We start from the raw sequence: 24,435 nt of genomic DNA on the forward strand, positions 1-24,435 counted from the left end.
CGATTAGTGCTTACCATTATCGTGTGGAAGGTAAAGCCATCTCTGGAGAGCCTTTAGTCGTTCGATTCATGAGAGGCTTGCTTTTGTCAAAGCCCCCTGTCAAGCCTCCTGTAGTGTCATGGGATCTCAACGTCGTCCTCACCCAGCTGATGAAACCTCCTTTTGAGCCACTGAATACCTGCCATCTGAAGTACTTGACCTGGAAGGTCATTTTCTTGGTGGCAGTTACTTCAGCTCGTAGGGTCAGTGAGCTTCAAGCCCTGGTAGCTCATGCTCCATATACCAAATTTCATCACAACAGAGTAGTGCTCCGCACCCACCCAAAGTTCCTGCCGAAGGTGGTGTTGGAGTTCCATCTTAACCAGTCAATTGTCTTGCCAACATTCTTCCCAAGGCCGCATACCCGCCCTGCTGAACGTCAGTTGCACACATTGGACTGCAAGAGAGCATTGGCCTTCTACTTGGAGCAGACACAGCCCCACAGACAGTCCGCCCAATTGTTTGTTTCTTTCGACCCTAACAGGCTAGGGGTCGCTGTCGGGAAACGCACCATCTCCAATTGGCTAGCAGATTGCATTTCCTTCACTTACGCCCAGGCTGGGCTGGCTCTTGAGGGTCATGTCACGGCTCATAGTGTTAGAGCCATGGCAGCGTCAGTGGCCCACTTGAAGTCAGCCACTATTGAAGAGATCTGCAAAGCTGCGACGTGGTCTTCTGTCCACACATTCACATCACATTACTGCCTCCAGCAGGATACCCGACGCGACAGTCGGTTCGGGCAGTCGGTGCTGCAGAATCTGTTTGGGGTTTAAATCCAACTCCACCCTCCAGGACCTGAATTTATTCTGGTCAGGCTGCACTCTCAGTTAGTTGTTCTTCGTAGGTCAATTTTCTGTTGTACCCTCGCCGTTGCGAGGTTCAATTGACCTGGGTTCTTGTTTTGAGTGAGCCTGAAAGCTAGGGATACCCCAGTCGTGAGAACAAGCAGCCTGCTTGTCCTCGGAGAAAGTGAATGATACATACCTGTAGCAGGTGTTCTCCGAGGACAGCAGGCTGATTGTTCTCACCTACCCTCCCTCCTCCCCTTTGGAGTTGCGTTTCATCGTCATTTTTGCTTGTCATTCAACTGGCGGGAACGGTCGCGCACGGGCGGAAAGACGGCCGCGCATGCGCGGTGGGCGTGCCCTGCGTGCGGACCGCCCGCGAAGCTTCTTCTGGTTGATGGGGGCTGCCGCGGACGTCACCCAGTCGTGAGAACAATCAGCCTGCTGTCCTCGGAGAACACCTGCTACAGGTATGTATCATTCACTATGTTGGTAAGCCTAGATGCTGAAAAAGCATTTGACGGTACAGTGGACCTGTTTCAAGTGTTAAATCATGTCGGCGTGGGGGGCTGGTTCATGGAGGCGGTTTCAACACTATACAATAACCCCTCTGCTCGAGTAGTTGTGAATCGGATGCAGTCTGCTCCATTTCAATTACAGAGGGGTACTAGGCAGGGTTGTCCACTGTCCCCACTACTGTTTTTATTATACTTAGTCACTTCTCCGAACGATCATGAGGGTCCCGGATGTTGTGGGGATAAGCATGCCATCACTGGAGGTCAAGATGTTGGCATTTGCCGATGATATCCTTCTGACCTTGACTAATCCTGCCTCGTCGGTGCAACACTTAATGGCAAATTTAGATGAATTTAGTTTTTTGACGGGATTTTCCCTAAATTATCACAAGTCCGTGGCCCTCCCTATTCAAGCAGACATTCAAACTCAGTGGGAAGGGAATTTCCCCTTTCAGTGGGCGAACTCCAGTATTAAATATTTGGGGGTACATATACCCACAGATTTAGTGGAGCTGTATGAACTAAATATGGGGCGATAAAACAGCGAGCGGTGGAGTCTCTGCAGCGGTGGCATGCACCTCCGATCACTTTACTGGGACGAATAGCGCTTTACAATATGGTCCTTTTCCCTAAGTGGACTTGTGGGTTCCAAATGTTGCCATTTCATTTGAGGCCCCGTGATGGACACTGGCTGCGGAAAAAATTGACTCATTTCTTATGGCAGGGAAAGAGGGCCTGTTTGCCTTTTTCCAAAGTACTGCTACCGCGCTCAAAGGGGGGGGTTGGGACTACTAGATCTCAAATTGTTTTCTTTGGCTAGTAGCATGAGACATCTGTCTGACTGGTTCTGTTCTACAAATTTTTTCTCTTGTACAGGGGCAGAAGTGGCAATTTTGGGGGAAAATGCATTTCTCTTACTGGCTCCATGCGCCCTCCGGAGAATTGCCGGGGCTGGGTCCTTACCGACCTATTCTTTCACCATTGAGGGCTACATGGAGATGGATGGGTAAGCTCCACCGGATAGATACAAGGATTTCTGTTTTACTGCCCCTGGGGGGTAACTTGGCTTTCCTGGCGGGTGGTTCTTTAGTCCCCTTCCAGAGGTGGGCTACAGCGGGAATTAGGTATCTATTTCATGTGGTAACCAAGCAAGGGACACTAAAAGCATTTGAGGAATTGAAGAAAGAGTATGGTTTGAGTGTGAATGACTGGTTAGGATATACGCAATTGCGGCACTATGTAAACTCTCTGCTGGCAGAATCATTAACCAATGTTTCTGGAAAAAATTTGATGATATTAGGACTTGAGGCACAATCACGAGTGCCCTTGAGCTACTTTCATCGTGGTTTGAGGGACTCTTTGCAGCAAATTGATTGTCACCAGGTGGCACAAGCCTGGAATGAGGAATTGCGGATTAATCTCCAACCTGAACAACTTGACAAATGCCTTAAATCTATTTCTACTCTGACAGACAATGCTGCCTGGTGGGAGTTACAATACAAATTTCTGCTTCGTTTACATGTATCCCCCTGCACAGAGCACATAAAGCAACGCTCAGAGACTTGGACAATTGCCCAAAATGCAATGGGTATCACGGCCAATTTGGGGCACATGTATTGGACATGTGCGCCAATTAATGTCTTTTGGACTGAATTGAGCAGACATGTCTCTCAAATTTGGAATCATACATGGAGACCAACTCCCAAACAACTGTTTGACCTCTTTGCGATGCAGCGGCCTGCTCCAGTAGGATTTACAGCATTCTTGAAAAGAGCAGTATTAATGGCAAAGCGTGTCATATTGCAATTGTGGCTGGTAGCAGATCACCCGAGTATAGCACATTGGAGGTCTGCAATGATTCAAGCATGTGCCATAGAAAAGAAAGGTATAAGAGACTTGGCCTCCAAGAGAGGTGATCAATTTTGCTGCACCTGGTCTCCATTCTGGGACACTCACTCCAATAGCAAGAAGCAAGATATTGAACTCTTGAAGTTGTTCGTGGGGGGGGGGGGGGGGGGGGGGGGGGATAGGGTTAGAGGTTAAGGAGGGGGGGGAGGGGGAGGGGTTGAGTTCGGAAAAATGTTAAAAAATTTTCAGGCAAGCCAAACATTGTGTTGTAACTTTCTTTTGAGCTGTTTGAATGTGTTGAATTGCCTTGAAATAAAAATGATATTAAAAAAAAAAATCAAAAACCGTTTAGTGTGACATATGCAGTAATAGGAGACAAAATCTTTTCACATCACTGTAGATCCTTGTCAAACTGTAATCTTCTACATTTGTGCTTTTCAGCCCAGTCTTCAGGCCATACCCAACTGGGGGAGGGGGTCTTTTACTAAAGCTCAGCTCGAGTTATCTGCAACAGGGCCCATTTTATTCTTATGGGCCCTGCTGCAGATAAATCAAGCAAAGCTTTAGTAAAAGATCCCCTAGGTGACTTTTCAGGATATCTACACTGAGTACACAGGAGAGACATTTTCATGTACTTCCTTCATTTATCTTGTACATATTCATTGTGGATGTCATGAAAATCCGACTGGATGGATGCAGGGCCGGCCCTAGGGTTTCTAGCGCCCTCCTGCAGTCTATTAGTCGGCGCCCCTACCCATCCAGAGGCGGGATCACTATGGCTCTGCCCCCACAGTAGACACACCCCTTTTACCAGCCATGGCATCATTGAAAATATTATACCAGTATAGAAGAAAAATAACTTAGCACACAGAACAGACAGTCTTGCCAACTCTGAAAAACAATGTGTTATCAAGATTTCAGAATCTAACAAACAGATCCCTATTCAGACACTTGGCCTTGCAGTCACACATGTAGAACAGAGATAGCCCCTCTTCAAATTCTTCAAAAATTAACCTGAAATCCTAAGACGTTAGACTCTGCATGCAGCACAATAGCCTTCCCATCAAGCACAGCTTCCATATCATCATGCTGATCAATCCATAGACTGGTGGGTTGTGTCCATCTACCAGCAGGTGGAGATAGAGAGCAATCCTTTTGCCTCCCTATATGTGGTCATGTGCTGCCGGAAACTCCTCAGTATGTTCTCTATCTCAGCAGGTGGTGGTCACACACAGCAGCAGCTCTGGCTAGGTCTCCAAGCCTAATTTTTAGGTTTTGTTGAGTACCTGGGGTTGAGGGCTCTTCTTGAGCATGTGCAAACCTGGTGGTGCCAGGTCCCTCCTTTTCTCCCTCCTCCCGCTGGCTCCGTTAAAAAAAAAAAAAAATGTTGGACGTCCTTAAGGGCGTTTATTTCAACGTTTATTTAAACGTTTATTGCAGCTACTGACTGGGACACCAGTTCGTTACAGCTCGGAGCGAGAAGCAGGTAATTTTTACCTTTTTATAGCGGGCAGGGGGTTCCCCGATCGATCTCCACGTGGCCTATGGCGTCGGAGGGCGAGGGCATGAAGAATCGCTCCCCGGACCGCGTGTGCGCTTCTAGCGGGGATGCGGGGGTCTTAAAGTCTGATTCGCCCTTGTTGGGTGTCAGTTTGGAGGCCGGTCAGTGTCCCAGTTCTTCCTCCGGTGTGGCGGTTTTTCCCGCCATAAACGCCCACCCCCCGCTGCTCGCCTCCGCCATCTTGGCCGGCCACTCTGCTCGGACGGCTTCTTCTTGGGCCGCCCTTGAGCTGGGAGACGTTAATGCCATAGCCGCCCTTGATTTGGGCGACGGCAAAAAAGCGGCTAAAGTTAAGCGCGGCTAAAGTTAAGTTCTTCCCGCGCGGCTCCTTCGCGGAGTGTCGCACCGGATGCCATCTTGGATGCGCAGCATGTTTCTCCCCCGCTCTTGCGAGCACCGGTTGAGAGTGCGTCTAGGGCTGTGGCCCAGGCTGCTGAAGTGCACAGTCTGGGGGGTTTCTCCCCCGAGTTTATTTTGCTGCTGCATCATGCCTTCCTTATGCAAAACGCTGCCCCTGCTCTCTTGGCCGATAAAGGGGTTGAGGCCCCCGGAAGTAAACGCCCTCGGGTGGATTCCCAGGCCTTAGAGGACTGTCTCCTCTGATGTAGATGAGGGCAGCGTATCTGAGTTCTCCCAACGGTCCTTTGGGGATTCCTTGGAGGAGACGGATTCCCGCTCGGATGGAGCGGATGACCCCTCTGCAGCGCGGATCTTTCGCTCAGAGGATTTGCCCAACCTGTTAGTGCAGGCCATGAGCATTTTGAAGATTTCCTCTCCAGAGAACGTCTCTCCCTCAGCCCCTGTTGGCTCCGCCATTATGCTGGGGACGAAGCGCCCGCCTAGAACCTTCCACATGCATGATGCCATGCACACCTTAATTTCGGCTCAATGGGATGTCCCGGAAGCGAGCCTCAAAGTGGCTAGGGCTATGTCCCGCCTCTATCCTTTGCCTGAAAGTGAACGGGAGGCCATTCTTTGGCCTAGCTTGGATTCTTTATCACTGCGGTGACTAAGAAAACGGTGTTGCCAGTGGAAGGTGGCACGGCCCTAAAGGACGACCAAGACAAAAGATTGGAGGCGGCCTTAAGGTCGTCCTTCGAGGCGGCTGCCTTAAGTTTGCAGGCCTCAGTTTGCGGCTCCTATGTGGCCAGGGCGTGCCTGTCGATTGTGCAGCGGGCTTCCCCCTCGGATCCTTCCTTGAGGGCTGATTGGCCGGCCCTGGAATCGGGCTTGGCTTATTTGGCAGACTTACTGTATGATGTCTTGAGAGCCTCGGCTAAAGGTATGGCTCAGACAGTCTCTGCGCGGCGGTGGTTTTGGCTGAAGCATTGGTCTGCTGACCACGCCTCTAAGTCCCGCCTGGCTAAGTTGCCTTTTAAAGGCAAGCTGCTCTTTGGGGTCGAGCTGGACAAAATTGTGACCGATCTCGGCACGTCTAAGGGCAAGAGGTTACCAGAGGTCAGGGCTCGGGCCAGTGCTCGCCCCGGTAACTCCAGAGGACTGTTTCAGGAAGCCCGTCGGTACCGCCCGGGCAAGTCGGGCTCCTCTGCCCCCTCTTCCTTCAAGAGGAACTTCTCCCCCAAGCAGCATTCCTTTCGCAGAGACCGCCGTCCCGGAGGTGCGCCCTCCGGTTCTCCCCCAGGGTCTCGTACCCAATGACGAGGTCCTGGTCCATGGCCCAGTGCAGATTGGAGGACGCCTGTCCTCGTTTCTGGGCGAGTGGACCAGGGTAACTTCAGATGCTTGGGTGCTGGAAGTCATCAGAGACGGCTACAAGCTAGAGTTCTGCCGACCCTTAAGAGACGGGTTTGTACTCTCTCACTGCAAGTCTCCGGTCAAAGCTGTGGCAGTGCAGCAGACCTTGGACAATCTGATCCGCCTGGGTGCGGTCGTTCCGGTGCCAGAAAATCAGCTTGGCAAGGGACGTTACTCCATTTACTTTGTGGTACCAAAGAAAGGAGGTTCTGTACGGCCTATCCTCGACCTCAAAGGGGTCAATCGGGCCTTGAAAGTTCGGCACTTTCGCATGGAGACTCTCCGCTCTGTTATAGCGGCAGTGAAGGCAGGGGAGTTCCTGGCATCCTTGGACATCAAGGAAGCGTACTTGCATATTCCCATCTGGCCTCCTCATCAACGCTTTCTGCGTTTTGCAGTCCTGGGCCGACACTTCCAGTTCAGAGCCCTCCCGTTTGGGTTGGCTACTGCTCCGCGGACCTTCTCCAAAGTAATGGTGGTCATCGCGGCCTTCCTGCGAAAGGAAGGAGTACAAGTCCATCCTTATCTGGACGACTGGTTGATCCGAGCCCCCTCTTATGCAGAGTGCGGCAAAGCTGTGGACCGGGTGGTTGCTCTTTTGAGCTCCCTGGGGTGGATCATCAACTGGGAGAAAAGCCAGCTGTGCCCGACTCAGTCCCTGGAGTATCTGGGAGTTCGATTCGACACCCAAGTGAGCAGAGTGTTCCTGCCGGACAATCGGATTGTCAAACTTCAGGCTCAGATGGACCAGTTCCTAGTAGCCTCTCCGCTTCAGGCTTGGGACTATGTGCAGCTGTTGGGCTCTATGACGGCCATGATGGAAGTAGTGCCCTGGGCCAGGGCTCATATGAGACCACTACAACACTCTCTGCTGCAGCGCTGGACTCCGGTGTCGGAGGATTATGCTGTGCGCCTTCTCTTGGACCCAGCAGTGCGCAAGGCACTGAGCTGGTGGCTGAAGACAGACAAGTTGCCTTCAGGGATGCCTCTTGTGACCCCGGAGTGGATTGTCGTCACGACGGACGCCTCTTTGACGGGCTGGGGAGCCCACTGTTTGGGAAGGACAGCGCAGGGGCTCTGGTCTCCTGCAGAGGCAAAGTGGTCTATCAACCTCCTGGAACTCAGAGCCATTCGGTTGGCGCTATTGCAGTTCCTCCCGATACTGGCGTTGAAGCCAGTACGGGTCCTGTCGAACAATGCCACGGCTGTGGCCTATGTCAACTGCCAGGGAGGTACCAAGAGCGCCCCTCTAGCCAAGGAGGGCATGAATCTATGCCAGTGGGCGGAAGCGAACCTGGAGCAGCTGTCAGCGGCCCACATTGCCGGAGTCATGAATGTCAAGGCGGACTTTCTCAGTCGCCATACCTTGGATCCCGGAGAGTGGCAGTTATCGGCTCAGGCGTTCTTGGACATCACGAAGCGCTGGGGCCAGCCGAGCCTAGATCTGATGGCGTCATTGGCCAATTGCCAAGTGCCGCGCTTTTTCAGCAGAGGACGGGACCCTCGATCCCTGGGAGTAGATGCTCTTCTCCAACAGTGGCCGACACAGGAGCTTCTCTATGTGTTCCCGCCCTGGCCCATGTTGGGCAGGGTGCTAGACCAGGTGGCAAAGCATCCGGGCCGGATAATCCTGGTGGGTCCGGATTGGCCCAGACGTCCCTGGTATACGGACTTGATCAGGCTCTCAGTGGACGACCCTCTGCGACTGCCAGTGGAGCAGGGCCTGTTGCATCAGGGTCCCGTGGTGCTGGAGGATCCCTCCCCCTTTGGTCTTACGGCCTGGCTATTGAGCGGCAGCGTCTGAGGAAGAAGGGCTTCTCAGACAAGGTCATCGCCACTATGCTGAGAGCGAGGAAGCGCTCTACTTCTACTGCTTACGCCAGGGTTTGGCGTACCTTTGCAGCGTGGTGTGAAGCAGGCTCACTTTTTCCCTTCACTGCTCCAATTTCTTCAGTGTTGGCGTTCCTGCAAGAAGGTCTGGAGAAAGGCCTGTCGCTCAGTTCCCTTAAAGTCCAGGTAGCAGCTCTGGCTTGCTTCAGGGGCCGCCTAAAGGGTGCTTCCCTGGCTTCGCAGCCAGATGTGGTGCGTTTTCTCAAGGGAGTTAATCACCTGCGCCCTCCTCTGCACTCAGTGGTGCCTGCGAGGAATCTCAACCTGGTGCTAAGAGCCTTGCAGAAGCCGCCTTTTGAACCCTTGTCGAGGGCATCTCTAAAAGACCTGACATTGAAAACAGTCTTTTTGGTGGCTATCACTTCAGCCAGAAGAGTTTCCGAGCTCCAGGCACTCTCATGTCGAAAGCCTTTTCTGCAGTTCACTGAGACAGGAGTGACTATTCGCACAGTGCCTTCCTTCCTGCCCAAGATTGTTTCTCGCTTCCATGTGAATCAACAGCTCTGTCTCCCTTCCTTTCGTAGGGAGGACTACCCAGAGGAATACTCTGCTCTCAAATATCTGGATGTGAGACGAGTCATCATCAGATACTTGGAAGTGACCAATGATTTCCGGAAGTCGGATCATCTGTTTGTCCTGTTTGCAGGTCCTCGTAAGGGTCTGCAGGCTGCTAAGCCTACAGTGGCAAGATGGGTCAAGGAAGCCATTGCAGCGGCTTATGTGGCCGCGGGGAAGGTGCCGCCTATCCAGCTGAAGGCTCACTCCACTAGAGCTCAGGCGGCCTCGATGGCAGAGGCCGGGTCCGTCTCCTTGGAAGAGATTTGCAAGGCGGCAACTTGGGCATCGGCCCATACCTTCTCCAGGCATTACCGCTTGGCTGTGGCTGCTCGGGTGGAGGCCCGGTTTGGAGCTTCAGTGTTGCGGTCAGGGATTTCAATGTCCCGCCCTGGGTGAGTACTGCTTCGGTACATCCCACCAGTCTATGGATTGATCAGCATGATGATATGGAAGGTAAAATTATGTATCATACCTGATAATTTTCTTTCCATTAATCATAGCTGATCAACCCATAGCCCCTCCCAGATATCTGTACTGTTTATATTCTGGTTGCATTTCAGGTTCAAGTTTAGTCTTCAGTTCCTGTTCAGGAGGACTTCGTGTTCAAGTTTTTTTCAATTGGATTCTTCAAGAGTTGAGACGAGTTTGTGTTACAGTTAGCTGCTGCATTCCTCTCCCCTCCGTTTTACGGGGCTGGATTGAGACATAAATTCTGCCGGCGCTCCCTCCCGCTTCGGCAGTGTTAGGGTCAGTCAGCTCTTCCCGCGGTTGCGGTTGCAGGATAAGCCAGATCCCCCCCCGCATCGGCGGGGTGGTGTCCCTCCCCCGCTCCGCGGGGATCAGCTGGACAGATTCCCCTCCCCCACTTGTGTGGGGATGAGCTGGGTTAATTCCCCTCCCCCGTTTCGGCGGTGGTGAGCTGGGCAGAGTGCCCTTTTGTGGGTGTAATTCTCTAAGTGCTGAGTCCTGCGGATGGAGCTTGGATATCGACATAACGAGGAGTTTCCGGCAGCACATGACCACATATAGGGAGGCAAAAGGATTGCTCTCTATCTCCACCTGCTGGTAGATGGACACAACCCACCAGTCTATGGATTGATCAGCTATGATTAATGGAAAGAAAATTATCAGGTATGATACATAATTTTACCTTAGGATCTAGCTAGGACAGACTTAATCAGCATAAACTAACATATTCTACAATCTGAGTTGGACAGACTAACAGGAGTTACTGAAGTGGGAATGAGAGATAGGTGATGGTTAGGAATTGAAAGCAGGCATCTAGCCCTCCTGTCCTGTGAATTGCTGTGTTGGGGGTGGTGGGGTGGGGGTGGAAAAGGGTGGGTCAGGTGCAGCACTAAACAGCAGTCTCTGACAAAACAAGGGTCCAGGCTCTGCTGTGCTGTCTCTGTCTGGGCCCTCTCTGGGCAGAGGTTAGCTGAGCTCCCACAAGTTATTTCAGAGCCAGATTCAGTTGGAGCAGTGACATCCTCTGACAAACACAAGGAGGATATTTCTCTGCTTGGGAGGGGGGAGGGAACCAGACAGAGAGCTGACAGTTCTGGAGCCAGACTGAGATGAACAGCAGAGATTGTTTTTCTTAAACTTTGCATTCACCATCCCCAGCACTGGGAGACGGTTCCAAGCATCTGTCCCTCTTTCCACAAAGAAATATTCCTTTTATTGCTCCTGAGTCTACCCTCCTTGAGCTATCTAGCATGACCACTTGTATTAGATCAATAAAATTAAAAGATACCTATTATGGGTGGATTATTGGAGGTAGAAGGCAGGATTTCATTAAGTAGCAAAGATAAAACTGAGACTCCAAGAATCAGAGTTATTTTGAAACTGATCTTGTCTCCATAGTGCTCTGGGATGCTTGAAATGGTTATATCCAGTATCAGAAAGCAGGTGGTCGGCAAGAGAAGATTCAAAACATGTAAAACTGGTATTCTTGTCATGGATATCTGTAAAAAAAATCAAGACAGGTAAGAAATAACTAGCTGGTTAGTCAGGGCCGTGCCTAGGGTCTCTGGCGCCCCCCTGCAGATCATCAGTTGGTGCCCCCCTGCAGACTATCAGTTGGCGCAGCTGCATGCGTGTGTGCGCCCTCCCCCCCCCCCCCCCCCCCCCACGGACCTGCCTGGCTCCAAGGCATGTGAAGAGCTGGGCGGTGCCAAAGAGCCGAGCGCTGCTCTCCCAAGCTGCCATCTGGGGCGCAATGGAGGAAATGGCTGGGTTTGGACTGAGCCTCCTTCGCTCCATCCCCGATTCCCCGGCGCTTTAAATTTACCTCTCTCCACCTCCGGCTCTGACGTCTGCACAGCATCAGTGAAAGCGCTGCCTGTCTGACGTCTCTCCACCAGCCTTCCTTTCGCTTGTTTGTTCCTTCTGTGTCCCGCCTTCTTCTGACGTCATTTCCTTGAGGGCGGGACACAGAGGGAACAAACAAGCGAAGGGAAGGCTGGTGGAGAGACATCAGACAGGCAGCGCTTTCACTGACACTGCGCAGACGGAGGCGGAGCGAGGTAAATTTAAAGCGCCGGGGAATCGGGAATGGAGCGGAGGAGTAAGGGTTTTTTTTAATATAGGTCGACGGCGCGGCACCCTTGAAGGCAGGCGCCCCCCTGCGGCGCTTAACGCGCTTACTGTGTTGGCACGGCCCTGTGGTTAGTGGTCTAACCAAGCCCTGTGATACAACTCTGTAGCCAAAGGAATGTTGGTTGCCATTCTGCTGAAATGAACTTTTCGTACAAATGGGACTATTCTGTCGATTCTTTTTCAATTCCCTTCCATTAATGTAGCTCCCTTCTGAGGGGTAGCAAATGCAGTGGTATAAGCTTCAACAGTTTTAATACCTCATAAACGATGAATGAATATTCCTTGTTTTCTTCTAAGGGTACTGCCACCTTTAGTCTTGTGATTTTTATCTCTTTAAAGTTCCATTCTCCAGTGCTTAAATAAAGCTCTTTGCTTTCTCTGGTTGCTTGCGCTGTGCTCTTCGTGTTTCTTAATACAACTTCTTTGACTGTAGGAGCAGGAAGATAAAGGCGATATTCATAATGACATACTGCAGGCAGCTGAAGCCTACAGCCTACTGAGATAATAAGTATGGAGAATTGTTCTCAAACATTTTGTCCTATACTACTGTAGGACATAACATTGGGCCTGATTCAGAGATTCACAGATACAGAATGGGAGAATGGACTACTGCAACTTACTCCTCACCGGCCTCCCACTTAGCCATCTATCCCCCCTTCAATCTGTTCAGAACTCTGCTGCACGTCTCATATTCCGCCAGAACCGATATACTCATATCACCCCTCTCCTCAGGTCACTTCACTGGCTTCTGATCAGATACCACATTCAATTCAAGCTTCTCCTTCTTACCTACAAATGCACTCAGTCTGCTGCCCCTCACTATCTTTCTACCCTCATCTCCCCTTACGTTCCCGCCCGTAACCTCCGTTCACAGGATAAATCCCTCCTCTCGGTACCCTTTTCCACCACCACCAACTCCAGGCTCCGCTCATTCTGCCTCGTCTCACCCTATGCTTGGAACAACCTTCCTGAGCCCTTACGCCAAGCCCCCTCCCTGCCCGTCTTCAAGTCTTTGCTTAAAGCCCACCTCTTCAATGCTGCGTTCGGCACCTAACCCTTACCGTTCAGTGAATCCAGACTGCCCCAATTTGACTGCCCCTATCGGACCGACCGTTCATTTGTCTATTAGATTGTAAGCTCTTTGAGCAGGGACTGTCTCTCTTTGTTAAATTGTACAGCGCTGCGTAACCCTAGTAGCGCTCTAGAAATGTTAAGTAGTAGTAGTAGTAGTAAATCAGGCTGTGACTACGTATAAATCTCGAAAATATGTGCAAGAGTTTCGTTAACAGTTTCAGTTTGGATGCCTCTCTGTATTACTCCTGGTAGAATGTTGTATTCTGTACAATTTCTTTTATTACTGTGTAGACTTCATCCAGCATAAAACCCTGGCTCTTCATAAAAACCCATCCTCCAGTTTAGGCTTAATCACCCCTCCCCCAGCAGTCTCACTTTCCTCCCTAAGCTCTCTGCTCCCTCCCTTCTGCCTTTTTGAGGTTCAGTCCCCACTTTTCTGTACCCATGGCCTTTCCAGGATAGACACCCTTATGTTTCTCTTTTTCCACCCCCCAGTAGGATTCTCTCCACCTCACTTTCTCTCTCAAACCCCTCCCTCATGCACACACATCCCATTGCTCTTTCTCTCAGAACCCATCTCCCCCCCCCCCTCACAAATGCCCATAGATTCCTCTCACAATCCCTCAGCATGCACACCACTGTAGCTCTCTGTCAATCCTCCCTCCCTGAGGTGCAAACCCCTCTCTCAACCCACTTCCACCCTGATGCTCACAACACCATAATTCTCTCAAACTCCCTCCTTCCCATAAACACTATTTTTGTGAATCCCCTCTAAATACAGCTCCCCAGCTCTTCCCCCTCCCATAAACATACCAACAAATAATGATGTTAGAAGCAGTCTTAAATATCATTACCATTACAGAGACATGGTCTAATGTCTCCCATTAACAGGACACAACCATACTAGGCTATAATCTGTTTATGAAGGGTAAAGATAGTCAAAAAGGAATAGTAGTAGTGCTATATATGAAAAATAGTATTAAAGTGGTTGAAATATTGTGTGTGGGGGGGGGGGGGGGGGGGAGCTGCGGAAAAGATGAAGCAGTATGGATTATCTTGAAAAGAGAAGATGGAACTTCTATCCACACAGTGACAGCTTCTGACCTCCATCACAAATGAAGAGTATGGACAAAGATCCGATCTGATATATTCAAAAGCTGGAAATGAAGGGGAGGTGCTGTGGAGGGGCTTTGACCTGCTGGATGCAGATTGGAATGTCCCATCTGCAGAATCAGAAAGAAGTAGAGAGATCATTTGTACTTTTCAAACTGCGCTGCCCAGACAAATGGTGGTAGAATCCATGAGAGAAGGGGTGACACTGGATCTAGTACTCAAAAAGAGAGAAAGTGAGTTAATGACCAGGTCGGTGCCCATCTGGGCAATAGTGATCATCATATGGTGTGGTTTGATAGAAGAGCTAAAGTGGAGGGTAGATGCACAAAAAGACCTAGATTTCAAACATGTTGACTTTAGTAAAATGGAGGAATACCTCAAGAAAGAGCTGATGGGATAGGAGGATATGAGAGAACTGGGAAGACAGTAGTCCAAACTAAAAGGAGCTATAAAAAAGGGCAACATCTAATATAATAACACGCACCGTGAACGTTCTGAAGACAACGTTCTGAAGTCACTCAAACACTCCCTGGCTGTAGGGTTTGTGGATTCATGGTGTGAAGCCAGGCAGCCTTCTCTGCCCCGCCCTCGCGTCATGACGTCGAGGGCGGGAAAAAAAAACAAACGGATCGCACCCACGCACGGTGCGTTTTATTATATTACATTTACCTCTGTGGTGGCGGTTCTGGCAGCGCAGCGTCAGGGAAGGAGGCGGCGCTCCTGACATCTCTAGCCTTCCCTTCGCTGTGTTCCGCCTTCTTCTGACGTCAAGGATGACGTCAGAAGAAGGCGGAACACAGCGAAGGGAAGGCTAGAAGTCGGGAGCGCCGCCTCCTTCCCTGACGCTGCACTGCCGGAACCGCCATGGAGATAAATTTAAAAAGAAAAAAAAAAAGGGATGTTGGGGGGAGAGAAGAGGGTGGGCAGTAAAGTTGAACAATGGGAGCGGGAGGGCAGGGGAGAAATGACAGCATGGATGCGAAGGGGGGGGGCATGGATGCGAAGGGGGGGGAGAAGAGGGCGGGCCAGGCTGGGACATGGGAGAGAGAGGAGCATGGATGCGAGGGGGGGGTCATGGAAGGGAGAGAGGGGGATTGCTGGAAAAGGATGAATGGAGGGGGCAGGGGACAGAGGAGCATGGATTGGGAGGGCAGGGCTCAGGGAGAGAGGGGAATTGCTGGAAAGGGATGAATGGAGGGGGCAGGGGACAGAGGAGCATGGATGGGCATGGATTGGGAGGGCAGGGCTCAGGGAGACAGGGGAATTGCTGGATAGGGATGAATGGAGGGGACAGATGGGCATGGATGGATATGGATTGCAGGGCAGGGCTCAGGGAGAGAGGGGAATTGCTGGATAGGGATGAATGGAGGGGGCAGGTGACAGGAGCATGGATTGGGAGGGCAGGACTTGGAGAGAGGGGAATTACTGGAAAGGGATGAATGGAGGGGGCAGGGTACAGGAGCATGGATGGGCATGGATTGGGAGGGCAGGGAGACGGGAATTGCTGGATAGGGATGAATGGAGGGGACAGATGGGCATGGATGGATATGGATTGCAGGGCTCAGGGAGAGAGGGGAATTGCTGGATAGGGATGAATGGAGGGGGCAGGTGACAGAGGAGCATGGATGGGCATGGATTGGGAGGGCAGGACTCAGGGAGAGAGGGGAATTGCTGGATAGGGATGAATGGAGGAGACAGATGGGCATGGATGGATATGGATTGCAGGGCTCAGGGAGAGGGGAATTGCTGGATAGGGATGAATGGAGGGGGCAGGTGACAGGAGCATGGATGGGCATGGATTGGGAGGGCAGGACTCAGGGAGAGGGGAATTGCTGGATAGGGATGAATGGAGGAGACAGATGGGCATGGATGGATATGGATTGCAGGACAGGGCTCGGAGAGAGGGGAATTGCTGGATAGGGATGAATGGAGGGGGCAGGTGACAGAGGAGCATGGATGGGCATGGATTGGGAGGGCAGGGCTCAGGGAGAGAGGGGAATTGCTGGAAAAGGATGAATGGAGGGGGCAGGGGACAGATGGGCATGGATTGGGAGGGCAGGGCTCACACTCTCTCATATACAATGTCTTTCTGACTCACACTCTCACACACTCTGTCTCACACTGTATCACATTCACTCTCTATGTGCCACACAGTCACTCACACACTCGCTTGGTCTCATACACTCACTCTCACAGAGAATCTGTGTCACACACACTCTCTCTCTCTCGCACACACACACACACACACTCTCTCTCACACTGTCTCACATACACACTTGCACACACTCTCATTCTCACACACACACTCACAAACACACACACCCAGACTCACGCTCTCTCTCACACACTCACACTTTCACTCTGTCTCTCACACAGTCACTCTCACATACACTCTCCCAAACATACACACTCCGAGGAAAACCTTGCTAGTGCCCGTTTCATTTGTGTCAGAAACGGGCCTTTTTTACTAGTCACTTTATATAATGGAAAGTAAATAAAAGCAAGAGGGGGATGGAAACCAATGTGTTTCTCCAAACAAGAAATTGAAAAAAAAATAAGGTAAAAGAGTAATGTTTGTGAAATACAGAAGATTGCATGAGAAGGAATAAAGAAGAAAAGAATACAGGATAAAACTCAAAGAAACAAAGAGAGACGTATGGCTGGCAAAACCACTCGTAAAATATAAAATGTCTACAGATATAAAGATAGGTGACAACTTTTTTTTTTCAGGTACATTGGGGAAAGGAGGAAGACTAGAAAAGGAATTGTAAGAGTAAAGGATGCTGGGAACAGCCATATGGAGAATGATAAGGAAAAAGCATACATGCTAAACAATACTTCTATGGTCATGGAAGGAAACCCTGAAGAAGGATCACAATCGACTGACAAAGATATATGGAGGAATGGAGTAGATACTGTATTGTTCCTGGAAGAAAGTGGTTATATTAACTTGAAACATTAAAAGTGGTCAAAACCTTGGGGTTGGATAAGATACATTCCAGGATTATGAGGAGTCCAGAGAGGTTCTGGTGGGTCCTCTAAGACTTAGAGATTTGTTTAATAAATCCTTGGAGATGGGAGAGGTTCCATATGATTAGAAAAGAACGGATGTAGTTTGTAAGCCTGACTTTGATGGTTGGAAAAGTAATGGAGGTGCTGCTGAAGGAAAGAATAGTGAACTTCCTGGAATCCAATAGATTACAAGATCCAAAGCAACATGGTTTTACCAAAGGAAAATTGTACCAAATAAATCTGATTGATTTCTTTGACTGGGTAACCAGCGAACTGGATCGAGGACACGAGCTAGGTGTAATCTGCTTGGAATGTAGCAAAGCTGATGAATAAACTGAGCAGGCTACCCAAAGTAGTGAACTGGATTAGAAACTGGTTGACTGCGAGATGACAGAGGATGATGGTTAATGGAATTCACTTGGAGAAAAGAAAGGTGATTAGTGCAGTGCCTCAGAGATCAGTACTGCCTTTTTGTAGATGAGACAAAGTTTTGCAACAGAGTGGACACATCAAAGGGAGTGGGCAATGCAATCTACAAAAATTAAAAGAATGGTCTAATATTTGACAATTTAAATTAAATGCAACAGAGTGCACAGTGATGCACTTGGGATGTAGAAATTCACAGGAGTTGTATATGATATGGGGTGAGACTGATATTCATGGACCAGGAAAGAGACCTTGGGGTGATCTTGTCTGAGGATCTCAAGGTGGCAAAACAGTGTGACAAGGTCATGGCCAAAGCCAGAAGGATACTAGACCACATAGAGAGAGGCATGACCAGCAGAAAAAAGGAGATGTTAATGCCCCTTTACAAATCATAAGGCAGCACTTGAAGTTAAGGATATAAAAAGAGATGAGTTGGTTCAGAAAGTGCCAAAAGACATATGTAAAGAGTCTTAAATCTGAATATGTATACCCTAGAGGAAAGAAGGGATAGGGGAAGGGATAGATGTTTAATTACTTGAAGGATATTAGTGTATAAACAAATTGTTTTTTAAATAAGGGGAAGCAACCTGGGGGGTCATAAGAGCACAGGTCCTTTGGGGGGAGTGAACGGGGGAGTTGTGTCTTTCTAGGATTGTGAGTGGGGTAGGGGGTGGGCGGAGGGTGGGGTTGAGTTAGTATTGGAATTGTTTTTGCAACTGCGTTGAGGGTAGTAAGGAGGGCAGAAGGGAGGGAGAGACAATAGAAGTTGGATTTGTTTTCAAAAAGTTGTGAATCTTGAGAATGTATTGCATTTTGTTTGTATATGGATTTCTTTAATTAAAAAAGATTTAAGATAAGGGGAAGCAATAGAGCCAAAGAACGTGAATTAAGATTACAGATTTAGGAGTAACACCAGAAAACACTTTTTCACAGAGAGAGTGGTGGATGCCTGGGATACCTCCCACTGAAGGTGGTGGGACAAAAAAGGTGAAGGAATTCAAAAGTGCATGAGATATAAACACAGAAGATCTCTGTAGAAAGAGGAGGGAATCAGAACAAAGCTTAAATGAGTGTTGTACTTTAAACGGGACATAGGGGCCAATGCTCAAAACTTATTGGGCTTGTAATGTTTCATTTAGACCGGTTTTAGCTGATTTTGTGCCAATGCACACAGGTTTTCAGTATTGCGGAAGCAGTGACTGAAAACACAATGCAAATGTATTAAAATGAGCTCATTAGTATTAAAAGCAAGCCCATTAGCATTAAAATGATCATTCCCTGTGATGCACAGATGTTTCTGTGCAATGCACAGAAGAGAGTGCCTACCTGTAACGTTTACATTTTACTGGCAGGTCTGAGGTGGAGTTACACATGAAAGGGCAGCTTCTTAGTGGAATGGTCTGCTTGAAATTTTTTAATTCAGGTATGTGTATTATATGAGTGAGTTCTGCCTGGAATAGTGCTGTAAAAAAAAAGTATAGTGGAACAGAAAAAGGTAATGCTGATGCGCTCATATGATGTCCTTCTATGACGCACGGGTAAAGCGGTTTGCTTTACAACAGGATCTCTCATGAGATTTCTCTTGTTATAAAACTTTGCTGTAATAGAACCCATTCTTACTAGTGCATGTATCTTGCTGTCTGAAATGGTGCGTGTATCTTGTGTGTCTGTCTTGCACATGTACTTTGTGCAGGCATTCTGCTGCAACTGGAGCTATGGATGGAGGTTTCTTCCTGAGTTTTCTACAGGAGTATGAAGATGGTGAGCAAAAGAAAGAGGACACCGAGGAAAAGGCAGCTGTCGCCATTTCTGCTTTCTTTTTCCAGGGCATGCGCAGACTATTGACACTTACCGCAGGACTGTTCTGCGCATGTGCTAGGCGCTTTCTCTACTGAACTGCACCCAGACTTTCCATGAATCCCATTTGCATGCAATTTCCTTGGAATTTTGAGCATCAGCCCTATAGACAGATGTAACCTGCACGGAATGGCATGTATGTCTCTGGCCACTTTGTTGGACAGACTGGATTGGGGTAGACTGACAGTAATCGGGGCCCCCAGGCAGTAAAGGTTCTTAAGGCCCCCCTGGCCACTGCCTGCCACCCCACCAATACACTGCTACCTCCCTCCACACTACAACCCACCTCCCCACCACCGCAGTTGCTGCCCCCTCCCACACGCTAAAGCCATCCCCGCTCTTACCTTGAAGGGCCCTGGTGGTCTAGTGGCTTCTTCGGGGGCAGGAAAGAACCCCACTCTTTCCTGCATGCTGTCACGACTGTTCCCGGTGCTGCTCGTGTTTTAAAAATGGCTGCCGATACTTCCCGCGGTAGTCTTGTGGGTCTGGGCAGCCATTTTTCAAACACGGCGGCTGTGCAGAGCAGAGTAGCAACAGCGGGCAGGAAAGAGTGTAATTCTTTCCTTCCCCCACAGAGGTCACTACACCACCAAGGCCCTTCAAGGTAGGACTTGGGAGGGCTGTAGTGTGCAGCGGCAGCAGTGGGCAACCTGGCAGAACCTCTGGGCCCCCTAGAGCCTCTGGGCCCTCAGACACTGCCTGGTTGCCTGAATGGTCAGTCCACTCCTAGACTGGATGGCTCACACTGGTATTTACTATGTTACTATACACCCAATGGCAGCACTGAATCAGTAAACTGTTCCGTTTTTAAACAAACCCCAATAGTACAACAGAATAGAGCTCAAAGCAGGGCTGTATAATCATCATATCCAAAACAACAACAACAAAACACTTCTGTACTCATTCCAGGAAAGTAAGCAGATACAGTTCATATTCTCCACAATTTGAGTTTTCTTAGGGAGCACCTGACTATCTCTATAACATCACCAAAATGTGTCCCCTCCTTTCTGAGCACACTACCAAAACCCTTATCTCCATTCTCATCACCTCACACTTAGATTTCTTCAGCTTGCTCCTTGTAGGATTCCCACTAAACCATCAGAATTAGGCTGCACAGCTTAATCTTCCATCACTGTCGCTACACTCATGCAACCTTTCTCCTTGTCACTTCATTTGCTCCTTATCCATTTCTGTATACAATTCAAACTCCTCTTACTGAGGAGCTGCAGAATGAATACACTTGTATCTCTCTTCTCTTATCTCTCCCTACATCCCTACCCTGCTAAGTTACTCTTTTCTGTTTGCTTCCCCTCAACAGCCAGCTCCAGATTCTGTGCCTTCCATGTTGCTGGCTGTACACCTGGAATAGACAGGAAGCAAAAATTAAAAGCAGCCTCAAAAAGGGGGGCTTTTAGGCTGGATTTGATAGGGCCAGAGACGGAGCATGAAGTACCAACTCAGGAAGGTACTTCACACTCCATCTCTGGCCCTATCAAATCTAGCCTAAAATCCCACCTTTTTGAGGCTACTTTTAACCCCTTATTCACCTGTTCATTACCTATGTTGTTTTAATCATTCCTGTAATAGACGTAACTCCCTAATCCTTTATTTGTTCTGTTTGTATGTCTTGCATATATAGGAGAGCAGCTATATGTCTGCCCCCATTCTTCTTCTCTGCTATGCTGGCTCTGACCTACTGAATTTAAACTGTACCTGTGGAGGTGAGGAGCTCACTGTGAGAGATTGGGGTGGGGTCAATATTAGGGGAATTGTATACAAATTCTGCATTGCTCAGTTGTACAGCATTTCCCCCAGTAATACTAGATAAATATAATAGGTATGGTTATTGTGGATGATGGGAGTCAACTATTGTTGGCTCTGGCCACTAGGGGATGCTGTGTGCAGTGCAAAGAGCATAGGGTAGAAGGGTCTTCATTATCTCCCATGATAGTGGCAGACAGGGGCGTAGCTACGTGGGGCCTGGGGGGCCTGGGCTCCCGTAGATTTGGCCCTGGACCCCCCTGCCAATGACCATCTTGACCCCCCTCCTGCTGCCAAATCTCCCCCGCCGCCGCCTACCTTTGCTGGTGGGGGACCCCAACCTCCGCCAGCCAAGGTCCTCTTCTTCCCACAAAACGGCTTCGTTCAGTTTCTGAGTGATGTCCTGCACGTTGTACAATGTGCAGAACGTCACTCTGAAACTGAATGAAGCCGTTGTGCGGGAAGAAGAGGACCTCAGCTGGCAGGGGTTGGGGTCCCCCACCAGCAAAGGTAGGCGGCGGGGGAGGGTTGGTGGCGGGAGAGGGGGGTCAAAGTTATTGGTGGCGGGGGTCGGCAATGGCAGTGGGGGGTGATCAATGGCGGCGGGGGTCAGCAAAGGTGGAGGGGTCGGCAGTGGTGTGTGTGGGAGGGCTAAAATATGCCCCCTCACCTCGGGCCCTGGACCCCCCTCCCGCCAAAGTCTGGCTACGCCCCTGCAGATGCTAGAACCTCATGAGAATGAGGGGTAAAAATGTGAACATGGGTTGATGTGGAGCAGGGGAGAGTCAAGAGTGAAGAAATCCTTGGATGGAGGGAGTAAGAGTGCTGAGTTCAAGGAGAGAGAGCTAGGCTCCAGTGAATATTCAGCTATTTTTTGGGAACTGCCAGGTACTGTTACTTGGATTGGCCACTGACAGGATGCTGGGCTTAATAGACCTTCAGTCTGACCCAGTATGGTAATTTTTATGTTCTTATTCATTTATTTGGATTTTGCTCACACCTTTTTCAGTAGTAGCTCAAGGTGAGTTACATTCAGGTACTCTGGATATTTCTCTGTCCTAGGAGGGCTCACAATCTAAGTTTGTACGTGAGGCAATGGAGGGTTAAGTGACTTGCCCAAGATCACAAGGAGCAGCAGTGGGATTTGTACTGGCCACCTATGGATTTCAACCACTAGGCCACTCTTCCACTCCTCCACAATTTATGTTCTGTATCACCAATTCAGACTCCCTTTATATCCTCCATCAACCTAATCCTCTGAGTCAGAAGCTCAATGAAGAGAGCAAAGAGCAGTGGGGACAATGGACACCCTTGCCGAGTGCCCCTCTCGATCGGGAAGGCTGAAGAGTAACCCCCATTAATCTTAAGCCTTGCAACTGGGTGTTCATACAACCGCTTCAGCCAACCCAGGAGACCGGGTCTCATTCCCATACATTGCAACACTTCCCACAGGTAGGGCCACTGCACCCTGTCAAATGCTTTTTCGGCGTCTGTGCTCAAAAGGGCCACTGGAACTTCCCTCTGTTCGGCTTCCCACAGAACATGTAGCGTACGGCAAATATTATCTGCTGCTTGCCTACGAGATACAAACCCTGATTGATCTGTATGTATCAATTTGAGAAGTACCCGGCCCAACCTATCCGCCAATACCTTAGACAAGACTTTAACATCTAAATTTATCAAGGAGATTGGACGGTAGGATCCACAAAGTGCCAGATCCTGCCATGGTTTCAATAACACAGATATCCATTGTCAGTAATAAGAAAAGGAAAACAGTTCGTTAGGGATTTAAAGGCTTTAAAATACCATCAAAATACCTGAATGTAGCCAGAGTGAAATGGATAAGTCACATGACTGTGTGTCAAATGGAAACTTGTTGACATCTAGGTTGCAAGTTGAGATTATTTGATGGGGGCTACCTGTAGTCATGGTACCATCATACATAAGCTCAATATAAGGCATCTGAGGTGCTTTATCCTCACCAACCCTAAATAAAGCAAAAATGTTAATAAAATGAAGACTCGGATATAAGTGATCCTGCAGCAATACATATAAGGCAATCTTACTTGTTTCCAGAATAAATCCACCAATAATTCTGAGTGAGCTTTCATGAGGATTTTAATTTGCAGCATGGGTGTAAGAGGCTCTTTTACTAAAGTGCAGTCAAATGTGCAGTTACCGCAGCTTAACGCAGGAGTTTACTGCACAGTAACTGCAAATTTAGGGGGCCTCTTTTACAAAGCCGCGCCAGCGGTTCCTGCATGGGAAATGAGAGGAAGCTCATTCAGTTCCTATGGGCTTCCTCTCATTTGCTGAACAGGAATCGTTAGTGTGTTTAATAAAAGAGGCCCTTAAAACGGCAACTACTTTGGGGGGGGTGGGACAGAAGGGCATACCCATTATGTCCTCTACAGGTCCTGAGTAAAAATGTCCATTAGCACATGGTACTTAGTTTGACCTTAGCATGGAGGTGGTAAGTGGTCCCACTCTAATGACACATTAATTAGCAATTCGTCAGTGTAGTGTGCTAACTACTAAATGCCTTGGGTGCCCACTCTCTGCCTATGACACACCCCCTAACACACAAAAAAAACAGGGATAGGTCTACTAAAGGGCGTTAAGCCCTAAAATGCACTTATTGTTTACCGCAACGTATGTTAAAGTATTTTGTGGTAAGTAACCTGTTTGTGCGTGCTAAAGGTTAGCACATTCTGACTGCCCTTAACCCCTGTTTAATAAGACATGGCAGGGGCTCCCCTATCAATTCTTTTCTGGTGAACATTGGTGCACAACCTGAAAAGGAAATACTAGAAATTGCCCTATTTCCTTGGTGCACTAATTTTTGCTAGTACCTTTTTTTCCAGTGGTAGCTCAAGGTGAGTATTTCCCCTGGAGAGCTCACAATCAAAGTTTGCAGATGAGCCAAGGGAGGGTTAAGTGACAAGATCACAAGGAGCAGCAGTGGGATTTGAACCCACCACCTCTGGATTGTAAGAGTGGTGCTCTAACCACTAGGCCACTCCTCCACTAAAGCATCAGGTGCACTAACAGAACTAGTGCATTGTATATGCTAAGAAGCCCATTTTATATCTATGAGCTTCTTAGCATTTATGTTAATTCCATTGGTGTGCACAAAGCTTCAGTAAAAGGACCCCCCCTTAATATGCAGTTTACTCCACGGCAGGGGCGTATCTGAACTGCGGCGGTAGGGGGGGCCAGGGCCAGAGTGAGGGGGCACATTATAGCCCCCCCCCGCCGCCGCCGCCATTGCCGATCCCCCTCCCCCCAGCCGCTGCCAATCTCCCCCCTCCGTTGTTGTCGCCTACCTTCACTGGCGGGGGACCCCAACCCCCGCCAGCCGAGGTCCGCGTCCTCCTGCCGCTGCCGGCTGCCGTTAAAAGAATTCCGTCAGCTGGCGGGGGACCCCAACCCCCGCCAGCCAAGCCGAGGTCCTTTCATTTCTTCTTCCAGTAAAGCTGGCGCCGAAAGTTTCTTCTGAGTCTGACGTCGCTGCACGTTGTACATGCAGGACGTCAGACTCAGAAACAGAATCGGCTTGGCTGGCGGGGGTTGGGGGTCCCCCGCCAGCTGACGGAATTCTTTTAACGGCAGCGGCAGGAGGACGCAGACCTCGGCTGGC

The 24,435-nt window shown here is 49.4% G+C and overlaps 1 protein-coding gene across 1 annotated transcript in view; it reads right to left on the bottom strand.

The window, feature by feature from the left end:
- Nucleotides 1-24,435, bottom strand: part of LOC115472560 (5-hydroxytryptamine receptor 3A-like) — a 47,321-nt gene that overhangs the window by 15,178 nt on the left and 7,708 nt on the right. The window contains exons 3-5 of the mRNA XM_030206857.1: nucleotides 22,613-22,782; nucleotides 11,810-11,979; nucleotides 10,708-10,918 (exon numbers count right to left, since the gene is read on the bottom strand). Coding sequence (XP_030062717.1) covers nucleotides 10,708-10,918; nucleotides 11,810-11,979; nucleotides 22,613-22,782 — 551 coding nt within the window. The remainder of the gene's footprint in view (nucleotides 1-10,707; nucleotides 10,919-11,809; nucleotides 11,980-22,612; nucleotides 22,783-24,435) is intronic.

This window comes from Microcaecilia unicolor, chromosome 6, assembly GCF_901765095.1.
Source record: "Microcaecilia unicolor chromosome 6, aMicUni1.1, whole genome shotgun sequence".
NCBI classification, from domain to species: Eukaryota; Metazoa; Chordata; class Amphibia; order Gymnophiona; family Siphonopidae; genus Microcaecilia; species Microcaecilia unicolor.